The sequence below is a fragment of the Odocoileus virginianus genome, chromosome 34, assembly GCF_023699985.2.
Source record: "Odocoileus virginianus isolate 20LAN1187 ecotype Illinois chromosome 34, Ovbor_1.2, whole genome shotgun sequence".
Taxonomy (NCBI): Eukaryota; Metazoa; Chordata; class Mammalia; order Artiodactyla; family Cervidae; genus Odocoileus; species Odocoileus virginianus.
The window spans coordinates 16,318,126-16,341,420 of NC_069707.1; the positions used below are offsets into that span (position 1 = coordinate 16,318,126).

The window sequence follows — 23,295 nt, forward strand, 5'->3', positions numbered from 1 at the left end:
GTAGAATCTAGAAAACTTAGTTACTAGACAGGTCAGTTATTTTAAAAAAATAATTATTATTGAAGATATTTGGAGGAATATAACTCTGTGAATTTAACTTTGCCTTTTAATAATTGGCTTATTTTGTTTTTTACTTTTGAGAAGTAACAGTGAATGCTCTTTCTTTCTTTCTTTTTCCACGCTTACTTTCAAGTTGTGAAGTTATCCGGGATTGGAAGACTGGAGAATCCCTGTGTTATGCTTTTATTGAATTTGAAAAAGTAAGTTATAGTATAGCTATCTTAAATTTGTATTTTTTTTTGTTCTGTGGTGTTAAAGTGCGAAAATGTAGAGAACTTTTTCTAGTCTGGAAGATTAGGAAATTAGTTTGGCATTTCTTTAGCACCTAAGAAAAATAACTTTAATTATATTCAAATAGAGAATAAGTTTAATATCTGTTAATGTTAGTATATGTACTTTTATTTACTGTGTAAATGTATCTAAAACTTTTTTAAAGTTTTAGGTAAAGTCCTTCACATTCTATAAGTAAGTTTTCAGTGCTATTTAGGTAGATATAACAATTGAGTAGTAGAAAGAAAACCAGTTTGAGTGTTATTATGATCTAGATACTAATTTTAACTCTGTCACTGACCAAGTATTCTTTGATATTTGGCAGTTTATTTAGAATTCTTTTTTCTAGGCATTATTTTTCTTATAAATAAAATTTGAGGTTTGGATTAGATGGTACTTTCTAGATCTATAATAGGAATGATAGCTTATATTACTCAAGTAATTTTCTTTAAGCAAGTGTTATGCTCACATTTAGGTCTCATAACTCTGAGATAGGTACTATCCTCCTTTTCTAAATAAGTAAACTGGGACACACAGTGGTAGCATGACTTGTTTAAAATCGTGCACCTAGTTAATGTCATAGCCTTCTGTCCTGCTGTTTTATTTTCAAAGAAATAGTTAATAACTCAGTTAACACTCTTTGTTACAAGTATTAACTACCACCCATATTTGTAAAATTGTTCAGATTCAAAGCATTGTAAATACTCATATATTTAGTGTAATTCTTTTAAAAAATTATCAAATTTAAATGTGACTTATACAGTGGCCAGAAATATTTGTATTCTAGTTCTTCTCAGCACTTTTCTTCATCTGATAAATAAATACAAAAGCTGTTACTTACCCTTAGGATTTGAACTTAGATATGTCTAGTGCTATTCCTACTACTTTTGGCCATTTAGCTAGGCTGTGTTATTTCTTTTTGTAACTTTGGACAGATGTATGTCCAATAGTAGCTCATTCTGAATTATAATTGTTCCAAAGTATTTGTCATATACCTTCTGTGTTTCAGGCAATAGGCACTGCAATACGCCCTAGGGGTTCAAAATGTATACTGGAGGGTTGAGGAACACAGACACATAACAGATTATACCTAGACACTGTGTCAGGTGTACCAGAAATGATATTTACAAGGTACATCACTGTCAGCAGAAAGGAGATCTCGCCTACCTTTAGTTTGCTATGAATGTTTTTCTCATAGGGTTGTTATCAGAGTTAACTGAGGTAATAGATGCAAAGCATTTGGTGCATAAATATTCAAATTTTAGTTTTAGTAACAAGGAACTTCTTATATTTTCAGTATTTATTCTAGCTGCAGAAATCTTTTCCATAAAGATTTATGCTTGAGTTTTTATGATTACTCTCAGGAAGAAGATTGTGAGAAAGCATTCTTCAAAATGGACAATGTGCTTATAGATGACAGAAGAATACATGTGGACTTTAGCCAGTCTGTTGCAAAGGTTAAATGGAAAGGAAAAGGTATGTTGTTCATCTTCATTTGTTTCTGTTCTGCTTTGCATTCTTGTGTGCGTGTGTATCTCCTTTGACAGTGCTATTAGTTAGAAATGTTCAGAGATGTAACTCCTGCTGTTTGATTTTATGTAGCTGCTTTCTAGCATCTAAGGTGGGTAGGGTGGGTGTGTGGGGGTGTGTGTGGGTGTGGGGATGTGTATTTTAAACTAATGATGAATGTATTTTCTACATTTGACTATATTATAAATTACTTATAATTACCCATTGCAGACATGACATGTTTCCAAAGTAATTATTATGACTTTGGTGGTTTGGCTCTTCTAGATGCAAAACTTTCTTTTGGCCACACCGTGCGGTGTGCAGGATCTTAGTTCCCTGACCAGGGATCAATCCTGTGCCCTCTGCAGTGGAAGCAGAGTCTTAGTCACTGTACTGCCAGGGAAGTCCATGATGCAAACGCTTAATTCTTCCTTCTAAAGTTTGTTTGTTTTAGTTGTTATATGTATATAGCTCAGATGGTAAAGAATCTGCCTGCAATGCAGGAAACCTGGGTTTGATCCGTGGGTTGGGAAGATCCCCTGGAGAAAGAAATGGCAATCCACTCAGGTATTCGTACCTGGAGAATCCCATGGACAGAGGAGCCTGGTGGGCAATAGTCCATGGGGTCACAGAAAGTCGGACACAACTAAGTGACTAACACACACATACAGTGCAAAATTGAATAGATCAATGAAAAGGTGGTAGAACAAAGTCTCTTTCACTCCTGCCTCTCATCCACCCAATTTCCCTTACCAGAGGTAACCGCTATCTGAGGAGGCCTTACAAATAGCTGTGAAAAGAGAAGCGAAAAGCAAAGGAGAAAAGGAAACATATTCCCATTTGAATGCAGAGTTCCAAAGAATAACCAGGAGAGATAAAGCCTTCCTCAGCGATCAATGCAAAGAAATAGAGGAAAACAACAGAATGGGAAAGACTAGAGATCGCTTCAAGAAAATTAGAGATACCAAGGGAACATTTCTTGCAAAGATGGGCTCAATAAAGGACAGAAATGGTATGGACCTAACAGAAGCAGAAAATACTAAGAGGTGACAAGAATACACAGAAAAACTGTACAAAAAAGATCTTCACGACCCAGATAATCAAGATGGTTTGATCACTCACCTAAAGTCAGACATCCTGGAATGCAAAGTCAAGTGGGCCTTAGGAAGCATCACTACAAACAATGGTAGTGGAGGTGATGGAATTCCAGTTGAACTGTTTCAAATCCTGTAAGATGATGCTGTGAAAGTGCTGCACTCAATATGCCAGCAAATTTGGAAAACTCAGCAGTGGCCACAGGACTGGAGAAGGTCAGTTTTCATTCCAATCCCAAAGAAAGGCAATGCCAAAGAATGCTCAAACTACTGCACAATTGCACTCATCTCACACGCTACTAAAGTAATGCTCAAAATTCTCCAAGCCAGGCTTCAGCAATATGTGAACCGTGAACTTCCAGATGCTCAAGCTGGTTTTAGAAAAGGCAGAGGAACCAGAGATCAAATTGCCAATATCCGCTGGATCATCAAAAGAGCAAGAGAGTTCCAGAAAAACATCTATTTCTGCTTTATTGACTATGCCAAAGCCTTCGACTGTGTGGATCACAATAAACTGTGAAAAATTCTGAAAGAGATGCGAATACCAGATCACATGACCTGCTTCTTGAGAAACCTGTATGCAGGTCAGGACGCAACAGTTAGAACTGAACATGGAACAAGAGACTGGTTCCAAATAGGAGAAGGAGTACGTCAAGGCCTTATATTGTCACCCTGCTTATTTAACTTATATGCAGAGTACATCATGAGAAACGCTGGGCTGTAGGAAGCACAAGCTGGAATCAAGATTGCTGGGAGAAATATCAATAACCTCAGATATGCAGATGACACCACCCTTATGGAAGAAAGTGAAGAGGAACTAAAAAGCCTCTTGATGAAAGTGAAAAAGCAGAGTGAAAGAGTTGGCTTAAAGCTCAACATTCAGAAAACTAAGATCATGGCATCTGGTCCCATCACTTCATGGGAAATAGATGGGGAAACAGTGGAAACAGTGTCAGACTTTATTTTTTTTTTGGCTCCAACATCACTGCAGATGGTGACTGCAGCCATGAAATTAAAATACGCTTACTCCTTGGAAGGAAAGTTATGACCAACCTAGATAGAATATTAAAAAGCAGAGACATTACTTTGCCAACAAAGGTCCATCTAGTCAAGACTATGGTTTTTCCAGTGGTCATGTATGGATGGGAGAGTTGGACTGTGAAGAAAGTTGATCGCTGAAGAGTTGATGCTTTTGAACTGTGGTGTTGGAGAAGACTCTTGAGAGTCCCTTGGACTGCAAGGAGATCCAACCAGTCCATCCTAAACGAGTTCGGTCCTGGGTGTTCATTGGAAGGACTGATGCTGAAGCTGAAACTCCAATACTTTGGCCACTTCATTTGAAGAGTTGACTCACTGGAAAAGACCCTGATGCTGGGAGGGATTGAGGGCAGGAGGAGAAGGGGACAACAGAGGATGAGATGGCTGGATGGCATCACCGACTCGATGGACATGAGTTTGGGCAAATTCCAGGAGTTGGTGATGTACAGGGAGGCCTAGCGGTGCTGCAGTTCATGGGGTCGCAAAGAGTCGGACACGACTGAGCGACTGAACTGAACTGAACTGACTAACCACAGCTACCTATTTCTTTTGTAACCTTCCACATATATTCTTTGAATATATCTAATAATACATATTAATATATATATATGTAAAAAAAGAAAGCATAACTGTTAGTCACTCAGTCTTGTCTGACTCTTTGCCACCCCGTGGACCATAGCCTACCAGGCTCCTCTGTCCATGGAATTCTCCAGGCAAGAATACTGGAGTGGGTTGCCATTTCCTTCTCCAGGGGATTTTTCTGACTCAGGGATTGATCTGGGTCTCCCACATTGCAGGCAGATTCTTTATCATCTGAGCCACTTATTTGATGTTTAGGATTTCATTTCATGTTTTCCCACATTATTATATGTGTGTGTGTGTGTGTGTGTGTGTGTGTGTATATATATACACATAAAATTTTCTCCTTTAAAAAAGAAACACACACATATGTATGTTTTCTCCTTTAGAAGAGGAAAGCAAATGACTGCAGGCTATACATAGTGTTTCTGTACTTTGCATTTTTCATTTAACAATATATCTAAGAGATAGTTGTATCAGTATATGAAGTAACAGTTTATCTTTTTAGTGGCTGTGTAGTGTTTGATTGAACTATGTATCATAATTTACTGAACCAGTCCTATTAAAGCACAGTCAAGTTTCTAATCTTTTGTTCTGTGTACTGTGTCCTATTCCTATACATATTGACATTCCCCACAAATGCGTAAATATGTCAAATAAATTCCTCCTAGTAGTAGCATGCAAAACTTAGGTAGAATCTGTGTATACTGAAGTAATACGGGTTTTTGATCACTGATACAGTGTTTTGGCAGTTACTCACCATGTAATGCTAAATTTTACTAGGAATTGTAGGATTATTTTCTTTTTCTATATAATACTCCATTTCTCATGGTTCTTATGAACATTTTTTCCCTCCCCACATATGATAATTGTAGCTTTATGGTCAAAAGAATCAAGTATATTTAGGAAATATAGACAAACAATGACCGAATGCATTATGGTTCTGGTCCCGTGGTACTGCCAAATAGCTCTTCTGTGGAGCTCTTTTCCTAGAAAGCTAATTTAATTTTGTCATTTGGGATACATATGAAACAAATATTATTATAATTCCTCATTACAGAGGGGGAACTTGAGGCAGCTTCTTGTGAAGTGATTTACCCAGGGTCGGGTTTACCCAGATTTAAATCACTCCTGAATCTGAATAGTTTTTTTTCCTCCCTCTCAATTTTCTTTTCTTCCTAATGCATCTGCCCACTTTAAAAATAATACTGCCTTCCTAAGTAGTTTCAGTATAGTTTATTTATAGTAAAATGTCTTAGGAGACATGCTTCAGTTTCATGTGTGCTGTCATAAACATGTAATTTGTTGTTAATCTCAGTTCATGTTGCGATAATTTTATGTATTATGTTTTCACATTTAAAAAAATGAGTGGTATCCTATGCCCTGGGCTTCCCAGGTGGCTTAGTGGTAAAGAATATGCCTGCCATTGCAGGAGCTGCAGGAGACTTGGGTTTGATCCCTGCGTCGAGAAGATCCCCTGGAGGAGGAAATGGCAACCCACTCCAGTATTCTTGCCTGGAGAATCCCATGGACAGAGGAGCCTGGCGGGCTACAGTCCATAGGGTCACAGAGTTGGATATGACTGAGCGACTGAGCACACATCCTCTGTACCATTCACGGTGCGGGGTACTTTTTCTTATAGCCTTATGAGGTGATTCCAACAGCCCTCTGAAATGTTAATATTATTTTCAGTTCCTAAATGAAGAGCGTTTCAGAGAATTGAAGTTTCTTACCTACAACTTCTCACGAGTCAGAATTTGAATCCAGAACTTCTCGCTTTAATCTGTTGCTCCTTCTATACTTCATCCATGGTGAGACTTCTAATAGCAAGCACATGGCAGACACCTTTTCAGTGATGAAACCATGCCTATTTGCTACAGTTACCACTATTTTAACTCTTTATGTTGTTTCACATTTATATGAAACATTGTCTACTCGCTATTTTTGTTTCCAGAGCGTCTGAAATTGCCAATAGATTAACCTTGTCTTTGATGGTTACCCCTCTTTTTACTTTTCTCTTTTGTTTAAATACCCTGGTGGCAGTCAAGGTGTATATAGGTTTCTCAATCAAAACACCTGTGTACCTCAAGTCGGCTTTATTTGCACGTGGACTCTTGTGTAGCAGGCCTTCCCCTCTGGAAACCTTTCCTCACAGTAGTTGAGGGGGTGGGTCAGGCGGGGTGGGTCAGGCAGGTTAGGCGGCAGGTCTAGGGCACAGACGGGAGCGGGACCCTCATCTGATGGAGACTAGGTTTGAGGTTAGAGAGGCTCCATGGGGTGCTCCCTCCTTTCATGCCCTGCTGCGGTGGCCAGTTAGCAGTCCTGTTTCTCTGAAGGAATTGTTGATTTCATTTTTGGCCCTTGGAGACAGTAAAGGTGCTCTTAAGAATTTCAAAGCAGAGACAATTTATCTTTGGTGCTCTCTTCAGCCCTTCCCTCTCACATCTCTTTAGTGAAAATCTGTACATTTCCTGCTATCCCCTATCTGCCTGGTGCTCTGTTGAGATTTTGAGCAGTCTTTCTTGACAAATAAGAGATCCTTAAACTCTCACTTCTTCTAAATGTATAAGCCTCTCTGATCCCAAGTACAAGTCCTAAGCCCTCAATTTCCTTTGGGCCTAATGTTCTCATAGACTTAATGGCTCTACTTAAACCCTGCATTATTTTCCAGTGGTTGTATCCTTTGTTTAATTTAGGATTTGAAAACTTGGTGTTGTAATATTCACATATATCATTAGGGGGCAGCATATCATTACCTAACTAAATGGATTTCTGAGTTCAGTTAAAATAATGGTGAAGAATGAATTAACATGATTCTTTTGTTTTCTTCTCAGCCTTTTATATCCTCTGATATATTGCTTAGTTGCTCAGTTGTGTCCGACTCTCTGCAACCCCATCGACTGTAGCCCACCAGGCTCCTCTGTTCATGGGATTCTCTAGGCAAGAGTACTGGAGTGGGAAGCCATTCCCTTCTCCAGAGAATATTCCCAACCCAGGGGTCAAACCCCGGGTCTCCTGCATTGCAGGCAGATACTTTACCGTCTGAACACCAGGGAAGCCCCCCCCCTGCCCCCCGCCGCCCCCACCCCGATATATATGCCACTTATAAAATAGTTCTTATGTATTCTGTCTCTTACAGTTGTTATTCTTGTTTAATCGGGTGATTTTTCTAAGCTCCTTTTTCTTTTTTAAATAGGTGGGAAATACACCAAGAGTGATTTCAAGGAGTATGAAAAAGAACAGGATAAACCATCTAATTTGGTTCTGAAAGATAAAGTAAAGCCCAAACAGGAGTATCCTTCACAAGAACTAGTTGGCCCGTATGTGTTGACCTTCTACTCTGGAGAGTACATTGTCATATCTTATGAAAAGACTATAGAAAACAAGGTACCTGAATTCAGATGCTCTGTGACGAAATCAGTTTATCTCTTTTCACCATTTTACATATGTATACTTTGTTTTTTCAATATATTCTTTGTTGTGGGGAGAAAGTTAGGGTTGAGAAATTTTAAGACTAATTCTTTTACCTCCCTATACTTAGGTTAAGGTTACCACTTATTTTCAGAAGAAATGCGGTTAAGAGTTGTATTTTCTATATATAATCTTAATGTTTTAAATGTCTCACCGTCAGAAATTTCTTTACTGTTGCACTCCTACTGTGTGCAAGAGTTGACTTCTATAGGATTAAAAAGAAATCCAAAGACTTGAGTCTTTATAAATTTGTCCAAGTTTTAGGTTGAGACAAGAAAGAAGCAATGAAACATACTTTTCATGTGATGTCATTTTAATTTGTTCATTGATACTCTCATTATAAACCTATCACTCCACACGTGGTTATTTCTTTTGCAGTTCTTATCTGGTGAATGGTTTCTTTGTTTCCTAGTTTCTATTGGTGTTTTAGGGATACTCTTTCCCCATACTGTGTAAACATTTTTTTCCCAAAGAATTCATCAAGGAAAGATGAATATCAGGTTGACCTGTTGTGTGTTTGTTTTTTATTGTATTAGCTGTCTGCAGTGCACCAAGTATTGTAAGGTGTTAGAGCTGGATAATGTCTGGAGTGTACTGACATAGTCAACACGAGGGAAGCTTTCATATTCAGACTCTAAACCAAACACTAAACTAAGGTTGGTCTGAAAAGATGAACATTAGAGGGCGTTTGATTGAATTCTTAGCATCATAAAAGGTATGGATAGATACACTTGAGGTTGATTCACCAAATCTTTGAAATTAAATTGAGGCAAATCACTAGAAACTGCAGCTGGAAGAGGGGTGTGTGTAGGACAAATGAAAAGAAAGTCACCGTGGAGTATAAAGTAGAAAGAGCATCTTCTGCTGTAAAGGAAGGCTACCTAGTATAAGAGTGTTTTACATTCAAGGTGATAGATTACTATGAGTTAGGAAAGAAACTCGGCATGTTTGAGAAGCAGTCCCTAGCCCGGTGCTGCCTAATGAGACTTCCTGCAGCGATGGAAGCGTGCTGTACCTGCCCTGTCCAGTGTGGCTACTAACCACGTGTGGTTCGTGAGCGTCTCAAGTGGAATGAGGAACAGGGTTTTATAGCTTGTCTGGTTTTCATTAATCTAAATTTAAACCACTGCCCATAGCTAGTATTGAACAGTGTTGCTTTAACCCTTTGAAGTTGATACAGAAGACAGGCATGTCCTGGTGCAAACCACGTGTTCGGATATAGAATATTGAACAAGAGAAAGGAATTCATGAATCTGACCTAGTGGAATGATCTTTATGTTTTTGGTAATTGATAGGTTTTGTTTTATCAAGACATTTATTGTTTCAGATACATTAATAGAGGGACAGGACATATGTTTTCATATATGTTTTCACATATATTACTTTATTACTGTGGTGAACAAGGAGGATTCTGAGGATTATCTAAGTACTGATAAGTCAGAAAGACATGGGAAGTACTTTATAGATCATGAGAGAGAAATTGCTATACAACTATTAATAAGATTCAAAAATAGAGGTAGAAGACGGAAGTTTAACTTCGCTAGACTAGACCTTGGTAAGTAATTGGAGAAGAGGTCAGGGGGATCACGAAATAGGGTTTCGGAGAGATTTGACATCTTCTAAAAGTCTTGATGGTAGTAGTGAGTAGAAGATAGTGGACGAGCTAGGAAGGAAGAGATATAATGAGTGTCTTAGTAATGAGCCAATACTTATTTGGCTGTTACATGCCCAGAGAAATTTAGCTATGAAACATGGCCCCTGCCCACATGGACCTTGTGTTGTATTTTGGAGTTGGGGTAAGAACAGACATTAAATAATCACCATTAATTAAATATGTGTAGAATGTTGCAAAGAAGTGCATCTGTGGGATAGTTCAGTTCAGTTCAGTTGCTCAGTCATGTCTGACTCTGTGATCCCATGAATCGCAGCACGCCAGGCCTCCCTGTCCATCACCAACTCCTGGAGTTTACCCAAACTCATGTCTGTTGAGTTGGTGATGCCATCCAACCATCTCATCCTTTGTCATCCCCTTCTCCTCCTGCCCTCAATCTTTCCCAGCATCAGGGTCTTTTTCAATGAGTCAGCTCTTCACGTCAGGTGGCCAAAATACTGGAGTTTCAGCTTGAACATCAGTCCTTCCAGTGAATACCCAGGACTGATCTCCTTTAGGATGGACTTACTGAATCTTCTTGCAGTCCAAGGGACTCTCAAGAGTCTTCTCCAACACCACAGTTCAAAAGCATCAATTCTTCAGTGATCAGCTTTCTTTGTAGCCCAACTCTTACATCCTTACATGACACTGGAAAAACCGTAGCCTTGACTAGGAGGAAGTACTTGTTGACAAAGTAATGTCTCTGCTTTTTAATATGCTGTCTAGGTTGGTCATAGCTTTCCTTCCAAGGAGTAAGCGTTTTTTAATTTATGGCTGCAGTCACCATCTGCAGTGATTTTGGAGCCCAGAAAAATAGTCAGCCACTGTTTCCACATCTATTTGCCATGAAGTGATGGGACCGGATGCCATGATCTTAGTTTCTGAATGTTGAGCTTTAAGCCAAGTTTTTCACTCTCCTTTTTTACTTTCATCAAGAGGCTCTTTAGTTCTTCTTCACTTTCTGCCATAAGGGTGGTGTCATCTGCATATCTGAGGTTATTGATATTTCTCCCAGCAATCTTGATTCCAGCTTGTGCTTCTTCCAGCCCAGTGTTTCTCATGGGATATGGGACTCATAGTAGAGGTGAGGGGTCAGAGGATCCTCAAATGATACTGTAAGTAGTGACATTAAAGCTACAGCAAATATGGGGAGATGAGGGCTGAGGTGGGGTACTGTTTTCTTTAACTCTGGTCCATTATTTAAGGAATACAGTTTACATCTTCCCCTTGGACAGTCCAAGTATAATCATACACATACACGCAGAATTGAAAGACAAGTTTGTAAAATAATATTTTTATTAGATTCCATGTACTCTGTTTTCTAGTCTGTGTTATTTTTAAATGCTGGCTTTCAGTGACCCACTAAATGGATTTTATACCCTGTTGAGTAGCAATTAGAAATACTCAGGAGCTCCGCCGCACTTTGAACAGAGCAGCATGTGTAGAGCAAACACTGAGGTGAAATCATAGGCAAGGGCTACTGGATTTGTATCCGGAAAAGGAGACTCTCCAGAAGGTACCGTGGAAACTCTTGTTACACGGACTAGAGGAAGAAAGAAGTTGGAGATAGTGGGGTAATGATAGGATGGCACAGGCGGACTCGCTGGTGTCAGCCATCTTGTGACAAGCCAGAGGGTGCAGGGTTTCCTTACTGCACGACACGTCCCTGAGGGGGCATCGAGCTGTGGCCTGGTGAAAACAGACCTGAAACTCCGGTCCTGAGGGAAGTGTGTCTGTTTGCCTCTAGTGCCACACGCCACTAAAATGGTTCTGTGTTTGGGCTTCTTCCTAATCTTTTTTTTGAAAACCACTGTTCTAGTCTTGCCTGTTTAGGGTTTAAGATTATTGTTAGAGAGGTCCTAATGGTTTTACATTTTTTCTCATTCTCAGATACTGAAGCTTATGAAACACTTATTTCTAAGGTAAAGCATACATTATTATAATTTTTATAATATATTTATTGAGATTAAAAAATATTCACTCATAGGTCTACCATTTAGGCAAAGGATATATTTTATTTTTCCTTGTTCCTTTCAAATCTTGATCTTTTATGAAGTTTTATGAAATTATATACAGTTTTTGCTTCAAGCTGTTTTAACTTATTATTTTTTGTAAACACCATGCCACGTTATTTAACAGCATTCATTTGTCATTTTTAATAACTTCCTCTATAATTCCATGTTGCAGTACTCTGATGTGTTTATGTATATCGTTATTACTAGGCTGCTTATTGTTCTCAGTTTCTGTTATTTAAGATAAACCCTATTATGTATGCAGTTGGCCCTCTGCATCTTCAGATTCTACATCCGTGGATCTCTAACTGCAGATGGAAAATATTCTGGAAAAATATACCAGAAAGTCCCAAAAAGCAAAACTTCAATTTGCTGTGTAGGCAGCTATGTATTTATGTAGCATTTACATTGTATTTACAACTATTTATATCACATTTATATTGCGGTAGGTTTTATAAGTAATGTAGTGATTTGAAGTGTAAGGGAGCATGTGTGTAGGTTATAGGCAAGCACTATGCTGTTTATATAAGGGACGTGAACATCTGTGGCGTTTGGTCTCCCCAGGAGGTCCTGGAACCAATCCCTGTAGATAGTGAGGGACAGCTGTGCCGTTACTCATTTAACTTACTGTCATTTCAATTTTTTATGAATTCTTATTTCAATTTCAACATGAGAACTGTTGATATGCCTTGCTAAATTTTCTCCTGTGGTACTGAACTTAGACTCAAAAGAAGAGTCACGTGAGTGTATTTTCATCTTACATAGCTTCTCTGGCATTGAGGTTTATAATGTCTTAATATTTTCAAGTTAAATATGTGCCTCATTTTTTAAGTTTAAATTTTTTCCTTATTGACAAATAGGTTTCCTTATTTTTTTAATGCTACTTATATTTTTCATTTATGAAATCAATTTTTCCCCTGTGTTTTTTGCCCACTTACCCATTGTAAACTGTTTATTTGAAGCCAGAATTCTTTCCATTTTTCCTGCCTGTGTAATGAAGTAAAATATTAATTAGTTTTGTTTTAGAAGTATATTCTATGCTCTGAGATGCTTTTTGCTTTAAAAAGTTGTCTTCAGCCTGATGGCCTCCTTGTTGACCGGTCTCTCATGTTTTGATGTGTTATCTGGGTCAGTTCTCACATTTGTCCTTAACTAGCTGCCCCAGTGCCAAATACGAACTTGTACTGGATGAGCAGGCAGAAGACGTGAAGGCGAGTCACTCACACACAAGTAAGAAACACAAGAAGAAGACCCGCCACTGCTCTGAAGAAAAAGAAGATGAGGACTACATGCCAATCAAAAGTACCAACCAGGTACGTACTGCTACTCAGACTCCGCTGAGAAACACATATTTCATCCATCTGTCAATTACATCTTAATGATGTAATTTAGGAATAAAGGTATGCTTCTGAACAGGGAGGGATGCATTCTTAATTCTTAAGATGTAGAACGGTTTTACTTGGGTAATGAAACTTTAATTTTCAAGAATATATAACAGATTATAAAAGATTGTTTTCAGAATAACTTAATATGTCATATAGTTCCACACTGTGAAGCAGAAGTGATTTTCATCTCTATGAACACTTACTCATTCCCATCAAAAACAAGTGTGGTTATGGTTAAAGAAAAAAAAAATCCTTCTAATTTATCATGTTAACTTATTACAAGGTGTTGTGTATAGCATTTATAGCTCTTGAGGTTTTAGAACCTGAAAAAAACATTTATGCCCTCACATATGGTATATATGAAATAAAAGCCACGTTAAATAGTTAGCTTGATCATCCCCAAAGCTTTCCTGAACAGTAAATTTTCTAAGACAATGATAATAAAACTTCCCCAAAGAAAGTAAATTAAAGAGAAGAAATCATTTCCAACCTGCAGTTTGGCTCTGAGTTAATTGAAAAGCAGATTACATTATGGCCCCTTGCTCTGGTTTTTACCACATGAGGACCTTTAAACTGGGCCTGGTAGATGAGGAGGCATTCAGTTGGCGGGGAGGTTGCGGGGGCTTATGGCAGTGGGAATGTCAAGCAAAGACACAAAGATGGAGAGATGCAGTGTGACTGGCACAGTAAAGGATTTGTCTGTCAGAGGAGCTAGGTTTGGATTCTTCACCAGCTGAGCCACAAGGGAAGCCCAGATTTCTACATTGCTGGTCACTGATGTGACCTCATCACATGACTTCGCTTTCTTCAGCCATGGTTTCCTCCTCTGTGAAACTGAGACAATACTTGTCTCCCAAAAGTGTGTGTGCAAACATGTTCTCCATTGGCTGTAACTATTATTTTTACAGTCAATATGTTTTAAATCACTTGGAATCATTTCTCTCTGTGGTAAGGCCATTAACTGGATTCACATTTCAGTTTTTTCATTTTGATGTTTACAAATCACTTAAAATATTTTCTGTTATAATTTGAAAAATTGTGTGGTTCCAAAGTAAAGTCTCCAGAGTGGTACACGCAGGGCACCTAGCAGCTATCCCTGCCCTCTCCCCTTTTTCTTCTTTCCCCAAGACAGCCATTTTATGTCTTGCATGGTTTCTTCTTTTTAAAAATGACAGCAAATGCATGTTTTATATGTATTAGCACCCTATTCTCTAGACAGCATATCTTCCTACTCCTTGCTGTCATCCAGCAAGGATCTAATCTCTCTTCTTTCAATTGCCCTTTATTCATGCCCTGCTCTCTGTTTTTAAGTTACACCCTTGTCAATCCCTCCAGTAATCCTCACATGAATCAGTAATAGTAACATCTCTTGCGTCCTTGTAATGCAAGGTGGATGCTATTGTCTCTATTCACAGGAAAGTAAAAGATAAAAAGGTTAAGCTACTTGCCAGTGGTCTTAATGCAGCTGGTAAGTAGTAGAAGCACAGTGTAAGTCTGGACCTGTACCCACTGCTGTTCCTCTTACCTGGAATGTATTCCTGTCAGATTCTTTCACAAATCTCCTTCCCTGAGATATATTCCTGCCAGCAGTTTTCTTTCCTCAATCCAATTGGGAATTCATGTAGCTTGTCCCATAGTATAATATTCCAGTGTCATCTAACAGGAACATCTCCCTATTAATTTTTATGCTCTTATTAATTTAGCCAACGATCATCTCATCTTTTTTAATGGTAGCTATGTCACATTTCTGTGAATATTTAGCATGTTTTCCACTAAAACTCTATAATCATGCCAACTCCCATATGTTGCCACAGCTCCTCATCTTATACTTGTACATGGAATCTGTGATGAATTTAGGCCTGAAATACACATTGATGTGTTTGAGATAATCAGCAGTCTTAAAAAAATCCGAAGATGGGCTGCATTTCAAGTCTGTGGTTCCCATCTTTGCACCCCTGCCTTTTTGTGAATCTTTCTTTGTCTTGCTGTTTGATTACTTAAGACTTTACAGTAACAACAGTAAATGTCCTTCTCTTTTGGCAATAATATTTTAACTTTATCCCTTCCCTTGAAGTGTATTAAAGCAGTTGTTTTTGGTTTTATACTTTGATTTAATAATATAGCTGCACTGATTTTCTTTTCCTCCTAATAAAATAGCATCCATATTTAAGATTTCAGTGGGCCCAGTTTTTTTCTATTATTCTGCTTTTTATCCTTTTGATTTTAATCTCAAAAGTATTACATAATCATTAAAGGAAATTTTCAGTGCTAAGTAATTTTCAGGTACAGCTCAAATTTTCCTATTTCTTGGTCTTTTTGCTTGGTGAGCTTAGTTTCCTAAGAATGCTTTATTTCTTCAAGTGCTTTGTTTTTTATTGACCGACAGCCTTACTGTTCAATTCGAAATCTGTTTATAATTTTTCCACCTCGTGTCTTAAATCCAGAGATGGTTACTGTGTTCTTAAAGTTTGAGTCTTACTGGGGTTACAGGAAATGAGTACTCCACCGCGGGCTGCCTGGCTGAGAAACATCAGCCTGCTTGCCTGTCCTCCTCTGTGGCTTTCATGGGTGTTCAGTGTTCTTATAATCCGGAGCTCTGTTTTTGTCATTTTCATCATTTAATATTATTTTAGTGATTTAGATGTTACTGAATCTCCAGTTTACTGCTGGAGACCTCATCAAAGGTTGATTTTTTAATTTTTTGACTACTAAACGTGAAGTCATTGGCTCAGTTAAGTTGATTGCCTTAAACTGGCCATTTTATGGTATTCTTTCATTTTTTTTAGCTTCATGCTTGTTTAATCATCATGTCTTATTTCTTAAATCTATAAAATGAGTAGGATTTCTAAAAGTCCATATTGGAAATGACTTAGAGCTTATCTAAGTTGTTTCCCTTACCTTAGATAAGAAAATCCTGACCCCGCAAGCCCCCATGGACCTTATAGTTTAGTAGGAGGACTGAAATTTTAATGTTTTTAAAAAATTCAGTCAGACATGGTATTATTTTTTCATACTGCCCCCTTTTCAGTTTTATTTGTAAAGTTCCTGATCAGTTAAATAAGAGTCTCAGCTTCCTTGTATCTCGTGACGTACGCCACGAGTACTGAGCACTGTGCAAGCACACTCTTAGATCTGTTCTAATCTGGCTTCACCTAAACTCCTCTCCTTCATGCATGCGGTGCTGTCTTCCTTGCTGTCAGTTTTCACATACACTTCTTGCATTAGCCTTCTTGCAGGGCCAAGCCCTCACTCACTCATCTTTTGAGGCTCAAGTCCTTTTTAGCTCCTCTGTGAACCTTCACTGATAAATCTAACCTCAAGAGGATTTGTTTGACACCTTTCCTAAATGGCAAAGACCATTTGAACCTAGAACTGTGTGACTTCAAAGCTTGTGTAGCTTTGAAAACTAAGCCAAGTAGGAGAGGCTTTAAGATTTCAGTCCATTTCAGGTTTTCAGCTTCCTCAACTTTTTTCAAAGAATTAAGTACTATGTAATCTCTCTTTCTTATTTTATTTTGTTTTTTTCTCTTTCTTATTTTAAACACTCAAAGCATTTAAGTGCCTGTTGGTATAATAATGTGCTGAAGACTTTATAGGATTATCCATCAGTTAAAACAGTCTCCATTTAAGAAGTTTATTGCCTCAACCAGAACTTGCTGTACAGTCAGAATAATACATACATATTTACATTTTGTGTATGTTACAGGAAGAACAAAAAAAGTCTTTTTCCTAGGCATGTCACATTTTGCTCAAAAATAATTGGTAAAAGTTTTAAGTTGAAACACCTACTCATTTTCTACCTCTGGGACTCTTACAGAATGATAGAAACTATTGGTATTGTGGGAAATAATGAATCAGTTTATAGGAGGTCTTCCACAAATGTTGTGGCATGCAACAGTCTTGTTAGGTCTGTTTTCCCATACTGCAATCCCTGTAATAAGCATAATGTATGGTATCCAGACATTATATGGAATAATTGTGAATCATTTCCTTAAAACCCAGACCATAACCATGGATGTTCATCACTTGGATTTTAAACTGACATTTACATCTACTGTAATAATGTCTAAGGTAATAGAGTTGGGCACTTGGGAGTTCAGTCCTCAGAGTTTCCCCTTTATTTTGAGAAATCTTCTAAGAAAGTTGAATTTTATCAGTTATTCTTGAAAGAGCATTGGCTCTGATATCTTTAGATTTCAGCCACTTGCTGAGGTACTCATTTTGATCAAGGATAGGCATGAGCAGAGGCAGAGGGTGCTGTAACTGGCCCTTTTCTCTATGGGAGTTACTTCTGCTCCTTGAGGGGCTTCTGTGTTGGCTGAGATGGTAGAGACGGTGAAGCAGCCACCTGCAGTCCTGGAGGCCTGGGTTCAGAGCCTGGGTCGGGGAGATCTGCGGGAGAGGAGGATGGCCACCCCCTCCACGTCCTTGCCTGGAGAATCCCCTGGACCTTGCTGCTCAGTTACTGAGAACAGAAGTGAATGCACCCGCTTTGAAGATTTAGAGAGGAGCTCTTATAAAAAAAAAAGTACTTTAAAAAATAATTGCTCAGACCCAAGTATTCAGAATCTGTTTTCTCTCCTCTTTAGACTGACTGACCTGTCTCAAATCTCTTTTGGATATGTTATTTAATTGATGTCTTCTTTATAGCATTCTTAATGGGGATTTTAGTAGTTTCATTGTGGATCAGTGATGGAACCACATTTTGGGGGAGTGGGGAAGGGGAGAGTGGAACAGTGGCTGTGCATAACCAGAATTCTCAGTATTGCAATTTCTTCCAAAGACTTATTTCAACTGGGCTATTTCAGTTGCTTGTTTTTAGATGTGGTCTTTCAGTTCAGCTGAAAGAGTAGGTACAAAGCAGTGAGATCAGTCAGAAAATGGTTCAGTCTTTTTCTGAATTAGTTTTGCTTTTTAATTTGCAGGATTCTTGGCGTTAGTGGTGGTGTTCAAATTTGACCTGTTAAAACTGCTTGCTAATGGGGGATATGTCTTAAGTTTTGTGAATTTTTGATAGTCCTACAAAATGATTATTTTACTGATTCACTTATACCTCTCTCTCTCTTCCTTTGATAGGATATCTACAGGGAAATGGGCTTTGGTCACTATGAAGAAGAAGAAAGTTGTTGGGAGAAGCAGAAGAGTGAAAAGAGGGACCGACCTCAGGACCGAAGTCGTAGCCGATCTCGAGAAAGGGATGGCCACTATAGTAACAGTCACAAATCCAAATACCAGGCAGATCCCTATGAAAGAGAAAGGAGTAAAAAGAGAGACCGAAGCAGGAGTCCCAGGAAATCCAAAGATAAAGAAAAATCCAAGTACAGATGAAAGTGGATCAATCAGACATGAGTGCTAATATATTTACTCTTGTATAACTTGGAGTACCAGATGTTCAGATTTCGTGTCAGAGCAGTTAAAGACTCCGCTTGTTATTTTTTTTCACAGTAGGATTATGGCCCTTTTAGATTAATACTGATTGTGTAGGGCGCTGAAAGACAATAAAGAATTGAACATTTTCTTTGTATACTTTTTTACACTAATTTTATTGTTATACATAAATCAGTAGTTTTCATTTTTAAAGTCTTTCATATTTTCAGTCTTTATTTTTAATGAAGTATTTCATACCTGCAAAAATACACAATCATGTATATATAAGGTATAAAGAATAATAAATGTCTGTGTACCAATCAGCCAACTTAGGAAATGAATATTGCTGGCATTTTAAAAGTGCCGTCTCCTCAAATAATTATTATTTTGAATGTTGTGTTTGTCATTCTCTTGCTTATTACAGTTTTACAACATATGTAAGTATCCCTAAATGAAGTACTAAGTTTTGTATTTTTTTGAATTTTATATAAATGGTATAATGTGTGTTTACTTCTGTGACTGGCTTTTTTCAACTTAGTGTCTTCTAAAAGTCATCCACTTTTATTGCTATACTGTATTATATGACAAGTCTGTAATTTATCCATTCTTCTGTTGATGGATGTTTGGGGTTTTGGTTTTTGTTTTCTTTTTGCTGTTGTACACAGTGCTGCTATAAACATTCTTTATCTAGGAATAATTTGCTTGGTTATATGATATGGATATTTTCATCTTTATAAGATAATGCCAAATTATATTCTGCAGTGGCTGTACCAGTTAATACCCCTAGGCACTATTTGAATTACCTTTGTTTCACATGATAATATTTCATATCGTATTTCACATCTAGTACTTGCTAATTTCAGACTTTTTAATTTTGTCAATCCAGTGGCTGTTAAGTGGTATATTATTAGAGTTTCCAACAAGAACACTACTATTTTTCTTACATTTGTTCTTCTATATAAAATTTTTTTTTATTCTTTTTCTCTGGTTGCTTTAAAAGTTTCTCTTGATCACTGCTGTTGAGCACTTTGATTATGATGTGCTTGGTATAGTTTTTGTTTGTTTGTTTTCCCCTTCTTGTTTCTTCTGCTGGGGCTGTTTATCTGTAGGTTTATGGTTTTCATCAAATTTGGAATTTGGGGGACTTTTTCATGACTTTTTTTTGTCTCTGGCCTTCATTTCTTCCCTCTGGGACTCTTCATTGTGTGTCAGACCTCTTGAAACTGTTGCAGCAAGTGCTCTTGTGCTCTGTTTTGTTTTCTGTCCTTTTTCCCTGCCTTCCAGATTGGTTTCAGTCGCCATTCCTCAGGTTCATTAGCCTTTTCTCCTGAAGTATCTAATTTCTTGTTAATCCCATCCAGTGTATTTTTCACCTCATATATTATATTTTTAATCTTCAGAAGTTCCATGTGGGTCTGTCTTGTATCTTCCATGTCTCTCCTTCCAGACTCCTGCTTTCCTCTTTTTTTTTGTTGTTTTTTTGTTTTGGACATCTGACATATATTTGTAATTACTATTTTAACCTTACTATCATCTACCATTTCTTGTCTGTTTCTATTGATTTTTTCCCCTCTCTTTATTAGGGTTGTAATTTCCTTCTTTGCATGCCTGGTAATTTTTGGATTTTACATTGTTGGGGGCTAGAGCTTATTCCTTTAAATATGTTGAGCTTTGTTCTGGGACATAGTTATTTAGAAACAACTTGATCCTTTATAGCTTGCTTTTACACTTAATGATCTAGGACCAGAACAGCCTTCAATCTAGAGCTAGTTGGGCTCACTACTGAGGTAATAACCCTTCTGAATAATCCTCCTTCTGCCTGGTTATGAGCTTTCTCCACGCTGGCTATGGAGAATGAGAACTGTTCTGAGCCCTGTATGAACTTGAATTTTACCACTTACTCCTTTCTGGTGGTTCTTCCCCACCTTTGGGTAGTCTTCTCAAGTGTATACACTGTTCAGCTGAAGCCTCAGGGGATCTCTCTGCAGAACTCTCCCTTTGTGGCCCCCTCCTCTCTCCGGTGCTCTGCGTATGTATGTATGAGTCGCTCAGTCGTGTCTGACTCTGGGACCCCATGGACTGGGGCCTGTCGGGCTTCTCTGTCCATGGGAGTTCCCAGGCAAGAATCTGGAGTGGGTTGCCATTTCCAGTACTCTGCCCTACAGATTTTACCTTGGTGTCCCAAATGCTCCGGTAGGGGAACACCCAGGCTCTCCCTGCAGCTAGTCCGGGCAGTGGTAGGACTTTCCTATTTGTTCTCTCAAGAGTCACTGCCCTGCACAGTTGTCCAGTGTCTGAAAAAGTCTGTTGTATATATTTTGTACAGGTGTTGCATTGGTTAACATGGAGAAGGGAAACCCTGGCCTTGTCACTCCACTTTGGCCAGAGTGGAAGTCTTATTGTTTGTGCATTTCCTAAATGCTAATAAGGTTGAGCTTCTTTTCACGTATATTCATTTCCTGAATGCTCTCAGTGAAAAGCTTATTTCATGTCTTTTGTGCATTTTATATTGTGTTATTGCTATTTTTATTTTATGTTTCCTTAAGGAATTAAACAGATTGTGGACACTAGTCCTTTTTTACTACTAAATGTTGTAAACATTTCTCACTGTTCATGGTTACATTTTCACCTATTGATGCCTTTGGAAGAGCACAGGTTGTAAATTCTGCCTCCCCCCACCTTTCTCCCCTGAACTTTTTAATATGAAAGGTTTCATACATGTGTAGAAACACAAAAACATAACAAACCTCCATATTTATTCCGTCCAGATTAAACTAACGTTTTGTGGTTGAATAATTTTAAAGTAAATTGAAGACATTTCACCTTTCAGTATTTCACCATGCATTTTCTAAAAAGTGTCCTTTATAACCACGATAGTATTGTCACACTGAAAACAAACAACAATCTCATATTATGTAACATACTCAGATTTCTCCCATTGTCCCAGGGATGTCATTTTTTGATGTTGATTTGTTTCTAAACCCAGTGTCAACCATGCTTCATGTAGTGCTTGTCGTTGTCATTTTATTCTCTTGATCTAAGAGTTCTCCTGCCATCCTTCCACCTCAACCACTTTTTTTTTTTTAATTTTTAGATGACATTGAAGAATTCAGGCCAGTTGCTTTGTAGAGTATTCCACATTCTGAAATTATTTGATGATATCTTCATGATGTCCTTCATCCTTTCTACTTTTTATAAGCTGTGAGTTAAGTCTAGATATTTGATTAAAATGAGGTTATGCATTTTAGACAAATTTTTAAGTTTAGTGTCAAATTTATTAACATTTCCCTGTATGTTTTGTGCTTTTTGTATTTTGTTGAAGAAATCCTTAATAAAGATATTCTGCTATATTCCAAAAGTATAAAGTTTTATTTTTTACATTCAGTCCATATTGTTTGTGTGTTATGTGTATGGTGTGATAAGAGGGATTTAAATTCACTTTTCCCCCCACATGTGGCTCTAATCAGTTGTCCAAAATCTATTATGAAGTGAAAGTCGCTCAGTTGTCTGACTCTTTGCAACCCCATGGACTCTACAGTCCATGGAATTCACCAGACCAGAATACTGGAGTGCGTAGCCTTTCCCTTCTCCAGGGGATCTTCCCAACCTAGGATTTGAACCGGGGTCTCCCACATTGCAGGCAGATTCTTTACCAGCTGAGTGAGCCACTAGGGAAATAATATTTTTTAAAAACCTGTTAGGAATGGTTCATCTACTTCCCATTGATCTGTCATATAAGTTTCTATAGATTTGTGTGTGGGTTTTGTTTCATGGGCTGTCTGTTCCATTGGTTTATTGTTTGTTCCAACATGAATACCAAGTATCTATATTTCTATGGCTTTAAAGAAGTCTTGGTATTTAAGCAACACCCTCCCTCCCCGCCCACACCCGCCCCTCACCCCCCACCATCTGTTTCATTAGCAATGCTGTGGCAATTTTTTCTGTGTATTTGGAACCAACTTGTTAGGTTTCCCAAAGGATTCTGTTAGGACTTCAACTGTATTTATATTCAAATAGTAGATCACTTTGTGGCAACAATATCTTCATGTATCTTCCTATTCATACAGGCTGCATGTGTGTGTATGCATGCATGTGCTCAGTCCTGTCCAACTCTTTGTGATCCCATGGACTGTAGCCCACCAGGCCCCTCTGTCCATGGGATTTCCCAGGCAAGAATCCAGGAGTGGTTTGCCATTTCCTTTTCCAGGGGATCTTCCCCATCCAGGGATCAAACCTGAGTCTCTGGCGTCTCCTGCATTGGCAGGCAGATTCTTTACCACTGCGCCACCTGAGAGGCCCAAAGATAGCGAACCCCTCCATTTAATTCTTAGAATTTTCTTTTGAAAACTTTTGAACATTTTTTTTAGATTTACTGCTAGTTTATCATTTATGTTCTGTTATAAATGATATCTTACAAATGATTTTTTTCTGTTTCTTGACCAAAGAAGTTAGATTTTTGATTAATTATCCCTGAAATATCCAGCCATTTCGCTAAAAGTCTTTTATTTAGAATTTGTATGGTTTTCTTGGGTCTTTTATGTGGACAATAAGTGACAGTGGTATTCATATAGTGCTTACTGGCTAAAATTTCTAGTACTGTGATAAAATTTTCCTATAATCTTCCTTTTCTGTGTTATTCTTAATCTGGATTTGATGTCCACATTATAGAGTTAAGTTTGTGACTGTTCTCTTTTTTTTCTATTAGAAGAGAAAGATTGAAATAGCTCTTCCTTGAATGTTGGACAGACGGTGCCTACAAAATGGTCTGACCTTAGCATTTCTTTTGTGAGAAAATTTAACTAATGATTAAATTTCAGTAATTATAGAATTCTTAGTTTTTCTATTACTCTCAAAAAGTT

At 38.0% G+C, this 23,295-nt stretch overlaps 1 protein-coding gene across 1 annotated transcript in view; it reads left to right on the forward strand.

Moving 5' to 3' along the window:
- The window catches only part of PPIL4 (peptidylprolyl isomerase like 4), a 37,237-nt gene extending 15,436 nt beyond the window's left edge, over window positions 1-21,801 (forward strand). Inside the window, exons 9-13 of the mRNA XM_020893676.2 lie at window positions 194-260; window positions 1,695-1,806; window positions 7,747-7,843; window positions 12,850-12,997; window positions 18,146-21,801. Coding sequence (XP_020749335.1) covers window positions 194-260; window positions 1,695-1,806; window positions 7,747-7,843; window positions 12,850-12,997; window positions 18,146-18,397 — 676 coding nt within the window. The 3' untranslated portion in view covers window positions 18,398-21,801. The remainder of the gene's footprint in view (window positions 1-193; window positions 261-1,694; window positions 1,807-7,746; window positions 7,844-12,849; window positions 12,998-18,145) is intronic.
- Window positions 21,802-23,295: the final 1,494 nt, after the last annotated feature.